This window comes from Vanessa tameamea, chromosome 7 (genome assembly GCF_037043105.1).
Source record: "Vanessa tameamea isolate UH-Manoa-2023 chromosome 7, ilVanTame1 primary haplotype, whole genome shotgun sequence".
Taxonomy (NCBI): domain Eukaryota; kingdom Metazoa; phylum Arthropoda; class Insecta; order Lepidoptera; family Nymphalidae; genus Vanessa; species Vanessa tameamea.
Window position 1 is genome coordinate 8,087,891 of NC_087315.1, and position 19,540 is coordinate 8,107,430.

Consider the following 19,540-nt stretch of genomic DNA (forward strand, 5'->3'; position numbering starts at 1 on the left):
GTCAGTTGCCATGTCTAACTACTGAGGCGGGCTTATGGAAACCGCTTTAAAATTGCAAATGTGCCAAATGAAGGTTTTGGATATGGGTACTACAACATACATTTAACGTATGTTTTAAGTTTAAAAACTAAATTAAGTATCAAGTGACGTAGTGAGAGACAGGTATGGACACCATGCAATTTATGCTGTTCACCGCTATTAAATCATCTGATACGATAGCCTACTTTTTTATTTTACCGTAACGCAAAATTACTTTGATTTAAAGTGTTGTTTTATCGACTTAATTTTATAGTCAACGGACCTGTTCTGTTCTGCAAACTTGTTTTTGTGTCGACGTTAAAGAAATTTGCTTATAAAATACTTCAATTGAGTCCTTTAATAACAAGAAAATAAATAAAAAATATTTTTATTAGAATAATGCCTTTGTATTAATTATTCGGGTAGAGCTATCCGATTTGCATACTTGCAAAATTAGTATATTAGACATTACCCTTAAATTAAGCCACAAAAAATACAACATTTGTGCTAAAATAATATAATTCAAGCAATAAATAATATTAATAATTAAATTAGTAGTCAACATATTATTAATAATTATTAAAAAAATGTTTTATGTTTCTCAAGTTTATAGACTGTTCTTATTCAAATTTTTCTTAAACTTTTTCAATCAGATCTCATAGCTTAAAAAATATATTGAATTAAAACACAACTTATGTTTGTGCGCTCACCTTGCAACTAAAATTACCAAAAAACCTTTTTTTTTTTAAAAAATAGTTATTTAAAAAATAACCTACTCATTTCCCATAGGTATTTTGGAGTTGCAGTAATACGTTGTAATAATCATTATATTAATATTTAGGTAGGCGCACGGGCAAATGAGCTACCTGATAGTTGGTGGTCATGACTTCTTAAAGACATTTGCACTCACACAACAGTATTGTCAATTATCGGTAGAATAACTGATTTACACAGTCGGTCTTGCACAAAGCCCTACCACCAATAAAAGTAAATAAGTACAATATTTGTGTTTTTAAAGTTAAAATGGACAGAAGGCTTCCTGATGGAAAATGACTAGGACCACCAACGGCCATTTTCGAACCCGGGACGCTTGGAACGCACCTTGCATTGTCGGACTCTAAGATATCTGTAGGCACTTTTCTTGCAGGTTCCCAAATCGTATTGATTCGGAAAAACCGCCGTCAAAAGTATTTTTTTCCACCAAACACAAATTTGACTTTGATTATTTATTAAGAGTTACATTTTTTAAATATAAATAATCATTGAATTGTTAAATAGAAGTAGAAGCCATCGATGTTTAAAAAAGTAAATGATTTTAATATAAAATGTAAAGCGAGTTAAAAAAAAATTAGCTGTGGCTCTCGTTGGCTGTTAGCAATCTCCCTTAGATTCAGTCTTGTTAGTAGACAATATTGTTAAAGGCGCTGTTTATTGAAACTGTAACTTAAGCTATAATAAAAATATGTGTTCCAAGTTATGCTTATAATGTTACACGATATTAAATGCTTGTGTTTTCTAAAGTTAAAAAACTGAATCAAAATATCAGCTAAAACTAAATATATGGCTAATTAATTGAGGTAAAAACACTGTTATGTTCGTATTTGAAACGTTTTTAGTTGTATGCGGTTTGCTTTTTTTAATTAACTCTCATACTATTATTTTGCATGCGATAGCAGAAATATAACTTTACATAAATATATATTAAACGATTGTAATGGAGACACGCAATATACATTTTCTTCAATACAAATGTAAGTGCTGATTGCAACCCTTTCTAGTCTCAACTATGGCCGTGTTCGAGTTTAACGACCGCCTACTTCGGTCAAAAGCGATTTAATTGAAACACCATAAATGGAGGCAAGCCGCACCTGCGTGTTGATGCGTGAGGATTTCCACAAGGCATTTAATGACTACAGAAACAATCAGGTAATTACTCGAATCTACTCTCTCAAAACTGGAAGTTGTGCCCGCACACATCTTTTGTTGAAAAAAATATCTTTCTGGAATTCATTCGATTATTGTTAAGGACTTTTTTTTTTAATGATCGAATACTTACACATTTTTTTAGATATTACTTATTTATCTTATTTATTATTATTATCCTATTAAATAAAAACTGCTGTCTTCAATGAAATATACCTATTATATTTAAATCTGTGGTAAAGATATAATGCAATCAACCCATATATTGTACAAACAGAATTGTACACAAAAATACACATTTAATTTCAAGATTTTCTATATCGTTTTTAGTCGTTTAAAAGGTATTCTATTTTTTTATTTTGTGTAAGGTTTGTTTATTTAAAAGACCCTCAAGTTCTTAATATGATATATCAGTAAAAAAAAACCACTACATAGTTTTTAAGTCTTATTATTATACCACCTTAGGTTGGGGATTTACTAGAATTACATCAAATATCTAATCTTTCTGATTTACTCATAATGATCCAACATATAACAATCACCTCAAAAGTCATAGGTATCTGCGCAGATGTAAAGCCGCAATCTTTAATTAAAATCCACTTGTCTGATCCAGTCTCGGTGATTTCAACTAAGTTTAGCACAGTGCTAATTCAAGTTAATATAAAATCTTGTTTATTCCAAAAATTAAATGGCTCCTAGAGGATAGTTTACACACTATGTTTCCACTTTCAATATCAAACGGAGCTCCTAAGCACCAGCTCTTCTAGCAATCGAATTGCAGTTGTATTAGTGGACAGTTTTGTTTAAAATACTCAGTCATTTGTTATGAAAATATAGATTTTACAATAGCATTACAGTGACTGTCTATAGAGATTACACTATGAAATTCGTTGATCTGTCGCTAATGATTTTTGATATTAATCGTAAGGACATTAATACTGAATACATAAGTTTTAGGGCAATTATTTTTTACTGAAAATCGGGATATTCTTGTAGCATATCCTGATAAAGAGTAGAATATTAAATTAGTTGTTTAAAAAGGTCGTAAAGGCAAATTGACCTTTTTCTTAAATCCCATATATGATCTAATCTATCAATACTAGTAATATAAGGAGGAAAATTTGAGATGGACACAGACAATTCCGTAGATTACTTCGGAACTAATGACCCAATATTAAATATGTTTTCATTTGTTTCAGAAAGCTACATATCATTTCCTTTATCACTGAATTGTATTTAAATATAGCCTTCATATTAAAATAATTCATAAATAAATACAAATCAGCATATATTATACAGGAAGCTAAGAGGTGGGCAGTGTGCTAACTCGTCTGTAAAAATATATCCAACAAAATAAGTATAGTTTCTTTTCCAGATATCATTATCTGTGGTAAATTGGTGGTGAGTTTGATGTATTTCTGGATATATTTATCCTAGAAGCATAAACGCAAGAGCGTTTAATCGCCTATCCGATTCCATGGACGGAAAATATTTCGGCAATAACACGGGATGTTATATGTATGCTTAAAAAAGATTTCGCACTATTTCCCAAGGGTTCTAGTATTGTTATGCGAAAACATTCATTGTTTAAAAGTTTATCATTTTTTTTAAAAGGTTAACGTATGCAACCTGGCTTGATTCTTTAATCAATAAAGCTAGATGCCGGGCACGGATATTTTCACTAACTATATTTTGTCTCATTCCGAAGCTAATGATATCAACTCGCATACTTATCTCTCCAGTGTTGTATGTTGCTAGTGTGGTTTGGAATGAATAAAAAATTGAGTCTCGTAATTCAAAAACAAAATTGGTCAGAAAATTAAAGGAATGGAAAGATTAGCTTCGGGCCAGAAATACTCGCCAAGAGATTTTGAATCTTCACTAAAAATCTTGTAGGATTGCATTGATTGTTTTACATTAGGCTCGCGCTAAGAATATATGCTAATGTCCTAACAAAAGTTTAAAATAGTAAAAACTAAAATTATTTTACAACGCCCAATTGGGTTTGCTTAATATTGCTCAAAGATATTTGAGTTTGAGGATGTCATAATAGAGGTATAATTCTATTCGATAGTATCCTCATATTTTACTTTTTTTTAAAATAGGAATTTGAAAGCATAATTACTGGATTTGGTGAAGGACGATTTTCGTTCAAGGTTTCAATATTAAATTTTAATATAGTTGATGCGAGAGTACTGGTACAAATAACGGGCGATGTGTGCGATCTCTATCCATTCCAGAGTTTTCTACATTTGTTTAAAACAAAAATCAAGTGGCCGTGAAATATATTTTGGAATACCAATAGAGTTAAGTAAATAATTAGGTTGGTGTAACACAAGAACAGCACAACAATAAATAAAAAGTCAATATCTTAAAATAAACAACAGAAACAGTCGAACATTTTATGCTAAGTTACAAATTACAAATTCAGTAATGAAATATATAAGTTATATTATAAGTATATATAAGTTTCGAAAAAATACGATTCAGTTCCTAGTAATTATTATTTACAATTTTTTTTTTTTTGTACTTTTTTCATTCGAAGTTAACTGTAGAAGTACTGTATTTAACTTTGTTTCTTCTCATATGCGTTTTATTTATCACATAAACATTTTTCAACTCCACTTTTGGTACCAATGCACACGAGTTGAATTTAAAGTAGTATTCAAACTTAATATTGATGAACTCCAGTTATAAAGTTTCTTGATAAGCTGGTATCTGCGATCACATTAAAACATTACATATCAAGAAATTTAAATAATTGTTTTTGTTTAATTAAACAAACAAAATCAATTCTTATCTTAGTAAAAATAAAAATAAAAAACATCAATTAAAAAAAAAAACAAGTATTTATGTATATTGAAATATTCCGACTGATGTTTTAAGTTATATAAATGATTGCACTCATATTAAAAGAGTTAAGGTAAATGTATTAGTATATAACCCATGTATTAGACAACAACATTTTCTTAAGCCAATGCATTCCACGTAAGATGCCTCCGTGCTTTATGGATAGTAATTGTATGCGATCGTGTTCACGAGGACAATATGCGGCGCGCACAAAGGTATCGAATCCTATTAACGTTATGGCGTTAGATACATTTCCGTCAACACCTGTGTTAAACGGATTTATATCAAAGGTTTTTATGAGACTACGAAAATATTGGATGTATCTTGCCTTATAACACAGTCGTGTGAAATTCATAAGGTCATAAGTTAAAATTTCCGACGCCAACCTTAAGGCAAATAATTGAACTTTAATTTCCTGACTTCGTTACAAATATAGAATATAAAAATAAATATAAACGAAAATATGAATTATTTGAAAGTAAAAAAAAAAAAACTATAAATTATAATGAAAGAGAAAAGTTCATAAAAAACATAATTATTTGTCAAGATACACGGTAAAGCGTGTATGTACTGTTCTTCTTGGCAAGTACGAGTACAAAGCATATGCAATTGTTGACACGCACCGCTCGCTCGAAAGTTCGTCTACAGGTACAGCATTCAGGGTAAGCAGGTACCTTGACCTTGGGACTGCATTGCGGATATTTGTTATTTTTCCATTTTTCCGCAAACTACTTCTCCACTATTTAGCATCGAATGGATTTGACTTTAGGTAATCATTTTTGACAATCTCTTTCTAAAACGTTGGATGATTTGTTAAGAGGATATTGTTTATGTCATTTATCATTTGTTATCATTAAGTGATAAATATACAAGTGTTTGGATTGTTCCAACTGACTTTATTGTTATAAGATTGTAGGTCATGCTGATTAGACCGCGTTCGTAAAACGAAACCCAGTGCCATGTTAAGATGATAATAATGAATGTCGGACGTTGAACGTTGTTATACCTGTGCTCGGGGTTTAGGTGGCGTGATATGGAAGCCAGGCTTCCATCAAGTGTGGACCGCGGTCGAGGTCGGGAGACCGGGAGTGGTGGTAGCCGTTCGCATGCCGCATTCAGTGTACAGTCGCGCGCCACAAGTGTTGCGCGCACGCTTCGCTCTCTGCAGCCGACGGAACTCGCGCACTTATATCGTCTTATCGATACTTTCTGTCCTCCAAACGTCATACGGAGTTCTTAAGTGATGTGATCTCTCACTATTTAACGTAAATAATATTAAAAGAAAAAACGATGCGTCTATAGTGTTGTGGGCGACAATCGTCGCAGTGACAGACTGAACGGCACTGTCTTTAACAGACTTGATCCATGTGCGTCAGTCCGGTATTGGTGTCCAAGGAGATAACGTGATGTGACAACGATACGTATTAAAGTGGCAGTGGAATAGTTTTGTGAAAGTGTGCAGCGAGCGTGAGTGAACAGACGGCTGCCGGCGCGGCCGGCGCCCCGTCACAATGTTGAATTGCACCGATTTGGAATGCATCCTGCACCACCACCATTATTATGCCCATCTACACCACATACATCATCTGCAAAATGCGCAGGAATCAGGTAAGATAATGCGTGAACGTAATCATTAAATACTTAAATTATACAGGTTTCTACGACCATCCTTGATAAACAATGGTGGCATAAAACAATGACTGTTTGTTTAAAATCGAACAGTGAGTGCTATTGATAACAAAACGAAGCACGTATTTTTTTACATTCTACTTTAAATATTTATATCACTTCGAAAAGTATAAATGTCCATTTGTGTGTCCTTTTTCCAATATTTGATTAGGAAAATAATGCGTTTGAAGAAATGGTAATTATTTAAAAATAAGGCTAATGATAATATCATTTTAATAATAAAGTAATAAGCTAATCTTATTTCAAAAATAGAAAAAATTTATTGTTGACAGACAGATATTCGAAGTGGTTATCTCGAAAGATACCAGCAGACACCTATCGGTTTCTCTATCAAGATCGATGTTGTTCCAAAGAACCGGCCCGGTAATACGAAACGCATGTTATATTTGCTTAAGCAAATTTTTTAGTTTATTTTCTCTTTTTAGTGCCTGTTGATCGTATGACTTTCAAATATTTTTATAACATATCTTTTCAAAGCTTAGCCGTGAAATATTTAAATAGCAGTTATTAACTATCAAATACGGTGACAAATACGGTGCTCCTTTATTATTTAAATTATACGAAAGTAACTGCTGAATTTGTTTATCGTAACTCAGCCACAGATTTTGCAACAGTAAAATTAATTGTCAGTACTTTATCGCAAGCAACTTTATAATATTTTATTGCCAAGAATCAAACTTGCGTGAGTTTCCACATACGCGCCGATTTTTAGCCAATTGAGTAAACAAGACATTTGGACATAGAATATTATCTTTTGTATTTAAATTTTTACATTGCTCTGCGTGTAATTAGACGTAACGATCCAATGTCATTTGGTCTCTCTAATGATACAAGGATTTTTTTTTTTTTCATTTTACATTTTATTAACCAATGAGTTTTTATATTATTGTTTGAAACTCGCTCAATGTATACTCAGATTGATGTTATTATTTATATGTACGGATCATGATCGAATCGAATGTATTGTCTGTACTAAGCTGTAAAACAAATATAATGACGAACAGACCAATTAATATTTAATGAATATAGCTCTCTGATCATTGAAAGGCAACAGACAAGTATTGCTAATAACATTTTTTTTTCTTATGTAAACTTGAAATTCTAATTATTTTAAGTACACTACATTAAGACCGAAATGAAATTGAAATTAGTTTAATATTTAATGTGTCTATAATGACGAAACCACACGCGTAACGGGATCTTGTCGGATACAATAATAATAACGGACACAAAAAATTGTAGTAGTAAAATATACTTCACCAGAATCGAATTCTTCATGCATGTGTGTTATAAAATATAATTAATGTTTGTTTATTTAAAACTGATAATGTCTAACTGTGACGTCACCCTACTATCGTCCCATTAAAGTCAATAAACTTAAATGAAGTAATATGCAACTAATGCGTGGCTTACCCTATTTACACAGACTGAACTAATCAGCTGTCAACGGAGATGTAACAGGATTTAGCTAATTTTCTACTATGAGATAATGTTGTTTGTAGCTTTGTTTATTGGCTTTGTCCTTTTCCAACTTGAAAGGTTATTATCGTATTAGACAGAGACAGAGTTTCATTCGGCTAATTTTTTATTGAACTAGAGAATGTTGATTTTGTTCTGTCCTTTTCCATCTTGAGAAATCATTGTCTTTTTTTTTTATTTAAAATAAAAGGAACCTGTATTAAAGTTCTGCTGCCGTTATTCCATATACAATTAATGAATCCGTATTTGCTCCGCGTTTTGATCATACTAATACATTAAAGGAAATAAAACCTTATGACTTTAGTACCTAATATTAATATTAAAACGAACCACGTAATATTGTTTTCCTAATTTATTAGTTTTTGATAAATATTTTCGCATCGACTCCGAATTGTGAAATTTATGTGAACAATAAACGAACAATTAGGAAGGCATTTTGTAAGTTCATATTTTGTACCTTCGTTCTGTTCATTTTCAAACACTTTAAAAAATGAAGCTAAGTAAAAATTAAGCACTCATTCACTAGTATACATATTTAACAAAGTCAGTACTTATGATGACGACGAGAATGAACTGCACTGTTGGTCCTCGCCATGAGGCCCGCAAGATGCCTCTTCACGCCTCGTTTGAAGGCACCCAGGTAATAAGAAGATCTAGAAGGCCGAATTTAATTAAATCCAATTGTGGCCAGAATTTAAGCTCTGCACGTGTATTTAGTTCAAATGATAACTTATACTATCGAGGTGATCTGACCTGTAAGAGACTAGAAGTTGGATAGTGGAAGTGCTCAATGACAAGTAGTATCCGTCACGAGCTTAGGCTCGTTTGGTTTGATTTGACAAGACATATAGGAACATCATTCTAATAGGAAAAAATGTTTACAGTATTCCAATAAATAAATTCTAAATTCATCAATACACAGCATAAGATCTATAAGTGACGTGTTAAATGTTTACTTATTTCAGTGTCAGTCAGCATAGAGTGATATTAATGTCATTATTTAATTAGTGATTCAAACAGATGTTAACATTAAATATAATACTGGAAAGTATGCGCAAATAAATAAGTAATATCTTGTTTAAAATTAGTACAATATGGTTAAATAATTAATTGATGTGTCATATTATAAATTAAGTTTAAATTTATATCATTATATATCTTAAAACTAAAAATGTTTTAACAATAATATGAACTCCTAATGCGCCTTTGCACATTGCTTAATTTTTCTTTACATATTTTTATGTAATATAATATAAAGTTAATTATTTGGAAAATGTTTGTTTGATCTAACACAATTATTTCTTCTATCCTATTTATTCTTTGATCTATTTAGTAGCTAATCACTGTTATTGGATGACATTTTATTTTAATTTGTAAGCCTTATAGTTCTCATTGAGTTAGAAATTCGAGTTTTTTAGTACTTTTCTCACCATTTACCCCACTATTTTCACTAACTTTTTTAGATGCTTAACGCATATCTAATTTAAACTTAGTTGATTTGATAGTTCCACAAAATAAAGTCACCCAGTCAAATAAATACAAAAAAAAATTTCAAGCCGTGCTATAATTATTATATCGTACTACAAAGGAATCAACCTTATTGGTATATTGGTATAAATAACAGTTACGTTTGATACGTCAAACATCATACTACTTTGCTAGTATGCGCCTACTTAGTGATCAACCGTTGGCCACTGTTTTTTTCTAAATTTATTCAAAGATGTAAATAAAACAAAACACTTCAGTTCTTTTTCCTCTTTTCATCCTTCTTCTTTATTTGTTAGCTATTGACGCGCTTGAATGTTGTCAGTAAAAAATAAGCCGATAGAGTAGTAAAATATTTTTTTTGAACCCTTTATAAGTTTTACCAAATTTTCAATAATAATAATGATAATTAACGCCGAATTTTGACCGTCGGACGAGAACTGGTCGATATAGACAGTTTATTCAATACAAGATTCAATGATTATACGTTCAGAAATATGATTATGTTAAGTTCACGGTGACTGAATAAAATCGTGCGAGAATTATTCTTTTATTTTGTTGCATCGAATATCATAAAGGTTTTTAATAATAACAGTAGAACGTTGAGCAATGAATGGATACATGATTTTATCATTAATATTCTATTAATTTACCTGAATACTTATTTTATAGCATATGTTAATATCTACGGTATTATAATAATAAAATTCTTTAATAAAATGTACTTTTTAATTAGCTGAGTATATAAATAGCTTCATTAACTAGATTATACTCAGATTAAATTGAAAGTTATATAAATGAGAAAGAACAATCGAATACTTTCTTGCGACGTTGAGTTTGAGTTGGTATTCTTTTGTTACTTTTTTACAAAATCAGAAAAAAATAAGATATATAATCACTTTGATAGAACTTTGTTTTGATGATTACACTGTATTGCAGTCGTAGGGAAAATGGAAACCTCGGTTATGTGTTTGCTACTGATTATTTAACGTGTTTTACTCCAGGCTTAGCCGAAGAAAAAGGACTCACATTGGCAATAAATTTCTGAGGTCTCGTTCAGAATTGGGTGCTCAGAATTAGGTTTTTCCTGTTATCTAAGTTGATCTATAACAAGCAGGAGAAAGGCTAGTTATAAGGTTACTATTATTTAATTGAATAATATTTACTTTTAAAAATTACATCACATTATTTTAATATAACAATTCACTTTAATTATTTATTTAAACTTTCATTTACTTTGTATAGTTTTATAAAACTTTATTTTTATGCTTTTAAAACTTTATTATTTATAAAGTTTTACGTTTTTTTTAAATCGATATTAGATATGGCCAACAGTTTTTTTTAAGACCGAGTAGATATCTCAAAAGAATTAGTTTTTAGTAACAGTAATTATTTCTGTAAATATGTATTTACTTAGAAATCATAATTCGCAATTACCGTTTAAATATATATATATAAAAAAAGACATGATAAATAATGAAACTCTATGTTTTAATTTAAATTACCTTGTCGATAATTAACTCCAAGCAACCTGTTTTAATGATACACCTTTTACAATCGTTTATTTCCTCATTATTAATATAGAAAAAGTATAAGTAGGTACATTTACGGCTAAAGTTTTAATGTTCAATTACGGATATTGTGAAGGAACGCATACTTAAATAATTCGAATTGTTTCCAAGCTGCCATTGAAAATTGTACGATATTATTATTCTATTAAGAGTTAGTTCGTGTTTGCCAATGTTAAATGTAAATTGTTGAGAGATGTAATCGTCGGCAATCTTAAAATAAAATGTATTGTATAACAATTTTATTTGAAGCCAATAGAGTTCATAGTGTTTTTTTATAATTATTTATTTGTTTACGTTTTTTTTTTATAATTTCTAATCATAAATATTTTTATTACACATAGAGTCTATATTGTTGAAACAACATTACTTCGTAGCAAACTTACAGGCCGGATTTGAACTTGCGACCCTATTGAAGATTTATGTGTTCCATTACCCACTATCATACAGCACATGCTACTGGTGAAATAATAATTTCTTAACTCTTGTATATATATTGTATGTTAGTAGTGAAATCCGGTTATGAGAAAAAAATTCACAATGTACAATTTAAAAAAAAAGTTAATTAGCTATTCTCAGTAACATTAATCTTATACGAGTGAGTTCGTGAGATCCGAGTTGGAAGTGCAAATAATTTGAAAGTTCTATTAGTTATTTTAAGTACTAGCTACCCGTCCAAGCCTCGCACGGTTAATATTAATTGGTTAAAATTTGCTGTTACGCGTTGTGTGTCAAAAATATTCTAATTTGTTTTGTTAATAGATGTGTATCTATGTATCTGCACCGCGCTCTGCGTGTTCAGAGAGAACACAAATTACTTCTATCACTACCGAAAAGGTTAGCTCTAGTTCATCACAGTGATTCGAGGCTATGATCTCTTAGTATCGTTGTGTTCAGATATTTGGTCTTGTCAACCTTGTCAAAATGTTTGTATGTTGTGGGATGAAGAAATAAACTTAGATTTTCGACTTATCCTATGTACGTATAAGAATTGCTTTGTAAAGTAAATAAAAATATAGTCTGCATATACATGCATCTATTTCGATGTTCAATTAAAGGTTTACATTGAGCTTATATTTGCCTAATTACTAGTATAGGTATGATCGTATAAGCTGCATAGATTACACTATTAGGAAGATGTTAAAGATGGATTCAATTAATAAGCAAAAAAATTGATAATTACTTTGACACGATTACTTTAATGCCTGTCAAATCATTCTGCGGTTTATACGCCTTTTGTTGCGGTTCAATAAATTAGTTTTGCGCCATGCCTCAGTTTTTAACCTGTTAGGTGAGTGGATCAATTCGTTTTAACATTTTTTAACAATAAACTGTTCGATACGGCTTGCTTAATAGAGCAAATATTTTACATATGCAAGTAACTTTAAAACTTAATTATTTAACTAACTGTATCTTGACTATAGTCAAACGAGTTATAATCATGTTTTATTCACGAACATTCATAATAATCTCTATCGCTATAGACATTTATCTTAGGAACGACTAGTCCGAAGTAAAAAAAATATCATTGAGCTCATTTGCTGTTAAATATATATATATATATTGCTAGGCTTGTATGTAATAAATGTCTCAACGACTCCATATATCATGAATTTGAATATGTATTAATTTTATTTCGTTTGTTTAACTTTATTCATAATTGTTTAAGATTTCCCTTAGTATATGTTTATTGATCTCATTAATTGTATAATATTACCCACTTGATTTTATGTATGTTAGTCTTTTTTTTTTTTAATTTTAATCACTGTGTAATTAGTATCAATGGAAACTTAGCTGATGTATGTAATATTGTATATTTATATCATAAGTGTCATGTCATTGTTTGTTTCCCTAAAATAAAATAAAAAATAAATTGTACACGTTATCTCAGTAATACATGCATAATACAAATTAACGCGGTTGAAACCGCAGGGCACAGCTAGTAACGAATAAAGTATGTAAATTTATAGCGTATAGGTAGTTGAAATTGATTGTTTAATGAATGTAAGTTATAGTTACATTAAATGCTAGTCATCGTGATAAGTCAACACAAATCCTATAAAACAAATTCGCTCAAGCGCTAAAACATAAATTAATATATATTTTTTGTCAGCAATGGTGATGTATATCGTTTTATTAAAACATTTGTATTTGTACACAAAGAGATATTTATAAAAACACATTCGTTATAAAGAACTTATATCAATAGTCAATCAATACAGGATTGTAGTATAAAAAATCAAATCAATCTTTATTTTATAATATAACATTACATTAAAGTTATCGCCGTTCGTAATTTAGATTCCAAAGAGGAAAATCATTCTCATCAATTAAATTACACGAGTCTGTAAATTAAATAACAATAACATAAACATAACATAATCAGCCTGTAAATTTCCCACTGCTGGGCTAAGGCCTCCTCTCCCGTTGAGGAGAAGGTATGGAGCATATTCCACCACGCTGCTCCAATGCGGGTTGGTAGAATACACATGTGGCAGAATTTCGTTGAAATTAGACACATGCAGGTTTCCTCACGATGTTTTCCTTCACCGCCGAGCACGAGATGAATTATAAACACAAATTAAGCACATGAAAATTCAGTGGTGCCTGCCTGGGTTTGAACCCGAAATCATCGGTTAAGATGCACGCGTTCTAACCACTGGGCCATCTCGGCTCTCAAATAACAATAACAAAAATAAATAAAACTCTAAAGAATAATAAAGCACTTGTGTTATGGAAAATCAGAAGTAACGACGGTACCACAAACACCCATACCCAAGACAAACAGAAAACTAATGAACTTTTTCTACATCGACTCGGCCGGAAATCGAACCCGGGACCTCGGAGTAGCGTACCCATGAAAACCGGTGTACACACTACTCAACCACAGTGGTCGTCATCTGATGAATAATCTTTATACATCGTCGTGTCAGTGTTGAATTAAAGGTAAAGCAACATCTGGTTCTTAAAATATAAGCGAGAAAAGGAGTAAGAATACCAGTAGTAGCTCTTTTCCATTATTTTAATTACAATGTATGTCAATAAAGCACAATTAAGTTATATAGTTCTGGAACATCTGGAAATCAACCAATAGTAAGTCCACTCTTATTTAATATTAATATATATTATTCATTATAGATTAGGTATATATTATTTTAAAATGAAAAAAAAGTCAGTGTGGGCCACGAAGACGACAAGCTTGAAGTCCAGCGAAGATCTGCTGATGTTTGGTAAAATATAAAACGCCAAAATGTATAAAAGTAAAATGTAAAAAAAGGCACGGGCAACTGTGAGCCCGTGGATGTTGTAAATAAAAGTAAAAAAAAAAAAAAATCCACGCTCATTTATTATTAATATAATCTTGTATTGACTAATATGCCTTATTTATCAATACTTTAGTGACATTAATTTAATTTAATTTTTTTAATAGCCCAATTTAAAAATAAACGTGGCATCATGCTTTTTATCATATTTATAATATTTAATTAAGTTACATATCTAAGACATTATTATTATTATTATTTAGGCAAATTTAGCAACATCTTTATTATATAATCGTGTATTATTTGCAAGGAAGTATTATACAAAAGATTTGAACAAGTGAACTATTCAATTGTAAGCGTCAAATTACATTACAGTTCACGCGCACTTGACCCTGTCTATGAATTTATCTAGTCATTGTTAACAATCAGCGTAGGTGGAGCGCAGAGTATCCTAACTTACAGATCTCGGATTAGGTATTCGTTTAAATTCCACTCGTGTTATATATGCCATACATATTAAACTATTATTAACTCTTTAAATTCTTGTGTCTTCTATATTTAACTTTTAAAGTAAATTAAAACTTACCGCTAAAGTTTTAAATTACATTAAGGTTTTGTAAACTCATGTGCAATACGTGATTAATTTTCTTATTGAATAGGGATATATTTATGGTTATCTCGTTTTAATTTAAGAAACAATAATCCACTTCTGACGTTGGTAAGCTAGAAAATTTATTTATGCTACGTTGTATTATTTCTAGCAAATTTAGAATTTTGGGGCATTTTACCCATCCAATGCCCCAATAATTCTAAACTTAACTCTCAAGTGTCTTAAACAGTGATATAAATATGGCTACTAAATATGGCTCTGAGCGGTCTTGGGTTAACAGAAATTCGTTTGATATTAGATATTCTAAACCTCATATATAAAAACCCATCTAGTTATATATGATGGTTTAGGATTAATAGACTTCAAAACGAATGGATCAATCACTGTATTAATGCGGCCTTTGAAAATTAATATCGAATATAAATATTGAATCCGTTGCGTAGTTCGTTACTGGCCATTGAGGATGGAAAACGTGACTGAAATCAGCGAAAACGATATGCTCAAGATTCTTAAAGAAATGTATATATTCAATTGATCTTATATATTTTATTTCTTTCAAATGATTATAATTTGCAATTGAAACACATGTTGAGTAATTGTGAAAAAAAGATTTCTAAAACATAAACATAACATCTCGTCTCTTGCGGGATATACGACATGGAATATTGTATAAATGTTACAAATCCCGGGATCATCCATTACTGGCGGGACAGTTGGTTAATTTTTTGCCCAGAGAACAGCAATTCCGATTCAACGGGAAAATGCTGCTAGCATTCTTGCCACCACTCCACGCGGTCATAATTTGTACAATAACTTTTTTATTTTGACTTACATACACTAATTAGCTTAAAAAGCTGCTATATGTTTACAATTAAAACCAATTATGACCAATCAGGTCATTGATTTTGAATGCATCGATTACATTTTTCATAAAATTACAATTGTAAGCATTTCAACATAAGTATTGGGAACATTTTTTTTTTCTTAGAATTTAGTTTAAATTGAATAACTGCAGTGTGACAAAACATTGTACCACTAGATGCAATAATGTTCATTCTGTTACATTTCAAGCGATTTGGTATTCACCGGAGGATGTTAATTTATAGCTAAATGTTTAAAATACCGTTGAACCTGGTTTACCGTTTTCCTATTTTATTTATTGTCGGACAACTGTAGTTCTTTAACGTGAAAAGCTAACATTTGCTTAACGATTTATATATGACTTTTAAAAATACAGTTTGTTGTTAGATGGAGTGAAAAGCTTGCAATGATTCAAGCTATAACAGTTTCAACGATGCGTCAGTTGACGGAGTCAAAAAATAACATGAAATAAGCCGCAGACATAATTAAAAAACAAAATGTATTGTACAGTATACTTCATAATAAATTAAATTATGAGTTGTTACTTATAAAATAAACAATTCCTACCTTATTCCATACCACTTCGATCACTATGATTTCCTTTGAACGTGCAATTTTCTTAGTTATATTTTCTTTCACCGCTTAGCACGAAGTCAATTTCATTGTTTAAATAAATTGCAAGGTTTGTATTCCGTTGATACACCGTCGTGAAATGAGATTATTAAGCACAAAAAATGTTTCTAATACAATTCATAAACCTAAGGTATTATAAAGATTTTAGTGTATGACTCTGTAATCAAACCAATATGAGTAATTTTTATAGATTATACGAATAAATATTAGTTACTATTCTTTCTAAAATTCCTAATTAGCTAATGATTTTACTCAACAAAATTGAACAGAATGAAAATGTATAATAAAAAGATTTTTCAAATTAAAAGTTACGGTCATATTTTGAGATAAAATTTTATATAGGTATATTCAAAAGTTGAAAAAAGACGTCGACATGACGTGGGCTACGTTCCGTTTAGGTGTTTCATCAGAATACTTAATAGTGTATCGCAACTTTAGCTAATGTGTTTATTTAAATATTTCGCATTCATAAATTCATGAATACTAATAAATTAGATAAATGACTGCTTTAAATGTACTTTATTCGTATTATTTTGTATTAAATTAATATTAAAATATTAATTGATTGTGAAATTCTATTACCGTTTTGCTGAGCCTATTATAAAGATGAATGGATGGATTTTCAAAAAAAAAATACGTTTGAAGCTAGGTCGAAACGTGGCATTTGATTTGTTTAAAAGTCAAAAGTAAGTAATAATATGCAAGAAATTTGTAGTATTAAATTTTTAATAGTTTCCAGATGCGTGATTTTATTATACAACAGAGTTTTTTAACGGAAACATGCTTATTACGATTAGAGCACCATCAAATTGTTCTACGACGTTACTTCTAGTTGTTTTATAAAAGTAAATATATGTAGCTATCTCAAAATTCAAGTGACAATAATATTTCATATACGGACACCTCTCTTATTTTTATTATTCTATGTACAGATAAAAGATCAACGACCTATCGTTAACTAATTTTCTCAGCTATAGAATGTTGATATTATGTTCGATACGACAAAAAATAATATAATCAGACATCGCTGTGTATGAATTTTATAACAAGTGATATCTATTGTAGGTCATGGAAACATATTTCGATTGACTTTAAAATAAGAAATTAGTTGCTTGTTAATTTTAAGGACCTCGGTATGTATGGTTCACAGACCCGATATGGTAATTTTATTGGCTCGGATTTATTCATGAATATTGTGACCATTTCACATGCATGTTCTTTAAATATTTATCATCAACACCTGCTCGTAACTATTCTTATCTTGTGATAAAATGGCTTTTGAATAATATATACACTAAAAGAAAAACATTCATTGTTGACATTATAATGATTCATTATAGTAAGCAGAGGTCGTGGGTACTTTTGCTAGCGTATTTAACGTCTACATTCCGTATCATAGTATAAAGGAACTTTCCGCTTCACATAGGAATTTAAAAACTTAGTGCTTTCTTTTATAGTTTTCTCTGAGCTATAAGTCAAAGCCCTATAATACAATTATTTTCCTTAATTATTTAATATATTTTAATTATTTTTATATATTTTTGGTAATGTAATATGATGACAATTTAATAATAATTCTTTCATAATTTTAGATATTACAAGATGATAAACAGTTCAGTTCCTAGTGTGTAAGAGTGTTATGTATTAATATTATTATATCAGCGAGCTAAAAATTATGCCGTAGGACAAGAGAGAATATGACTATCAGACGTACACTAACTAGACTAACTAGAGACAGAGTTTTTTAAATATACAAAGCGCCAATGGTACATGAATGAATCGAACTATGATAATGACAATGAAAACTTTTTTTTGTTTATCTCTTTTATATTTTATAGAATAGGTAGGACGAAAGAGTGGCCTATCTGATGGTAAGTGATCACCATTGGCCATAGATATTGGTGCCGTAATTTTGTTACCTTACATCGCCAGTGCGCCACCAACCCTGAGAACTGAGATGTTATGTCTCTTTTACCTGCAATTACACCTCAGTTGACTCACTCACCGTTCAAACCGTAATACAAGAGTACTATCTATTGCTGCTTGGAGGCTGAGTATAATGGGTAGGTACCACCCACAAATAATAAAAGAAATGCAAGGAATTTGGATGTTCGTTATATAATCCACAAGTCACAGAACAAGACGCGAATGATTGGGTAATGTCGCGAATTTAGGTATACGTTTATTTATGCACAATTTCGTAAGTCAATCGAAGGCCCAGTTTGGTGCAAATGGCACTTGTTGTATAAGACTGAGCGTTTAAACTCGTTTATTCGCTTAATTTTAAATAATGATTGTAAAAATGTATCAAATACTTGCATAAAATTTATGTTGAATTTTTTACATATATAATTAGACGATAAATTAAATAAAAGTTTTATAATTAAAATAAACGAGTTTTAAATGACATTTGCGTCAGAATTTTTATACTTACTATAAATCCGCTCACCGAAGTAATATTTAACACTCGGCAACTTCAAGTTCTTTGTACAACTTATAAGCGTGGTCTTGTTTCGTGTATTATATTAAAGTAAACTGTTTCTTCTTACCTATGACTGACCTTAGTGCGAACTAATGCGTTACATATAATTGAAAAGGCTATTTGACTGGTTTTAAAAACCATTTTATATCATTTAGTAGAGGTTGAGGAACTCAGTAAAAGTTGTTTTTTTTTAATTCTAATACATATTTGCTGAAAAATATCAAATTAAAAATTCCATATTTAAATAGCGCGCGAAAACGCTACTTTGACAATATGGCGCTGCAATGGGGTCGGTGACGTCACTTGCCTGTATTGTAATCTGTGGCACATATAATCCACATTTTTTTAGCATTAGCAGCCTGTAAATTTCCCACTGCTGGACTAAAGGCCTCCTCTCCCTTTGAGGAGAAGGTTTGGAGCATATTCCACCACGCTGCTCCAATGCGGGTTGGCGGAATACACAAGTGGCAGAATTTCGTTGAAATTAGACACATGCAGGTTTCCTCACGATGTTTTCCTTCACCGCCGAGCACGAGATGAATTATAAACACAAATTAAGCACATGAAAATTCAGTGGTGCCTGCCTGGGTTTGAACCCGAAATCATCGGTTAAGATGCCCGCGTTCTAACCACTGGGCCATCCCGCATACAGTAGGCAAACGAGGTTAATAAGCAAGTT

At 30.7% G+C, this 19,540-nt stretch overlaps 1 protein-coding gene across 2 annotated transcripts in view; it reads left to right on the top strand.

Moving 5' to 3' along the window:
• Nucleotides 1–5,908: 5,908 nt before the first annotated feature.
• The window catches only part of LOC113401348 (uncharacterized), a 162,165-nt gene continuing 148,533 nt past the window's right edge, over nucleotides 5,909–19,540 (top strand). For both annotated transcript variants that reach the window (XM_026641222.2, XM_026641223.2), the window contains exon 1: nucleotides 5,909–6,399. In XM_026641222.2, the coding sequence (XP_026497007.1) occupies nucleotides 6,303–6,399 (97 nt within the window). In that variant the 5' untranslated portion in view covers nucleotides 5,909–6,302. The remainder of the gene's footprint in view (nucleotides 6,400–19,540) is intronic.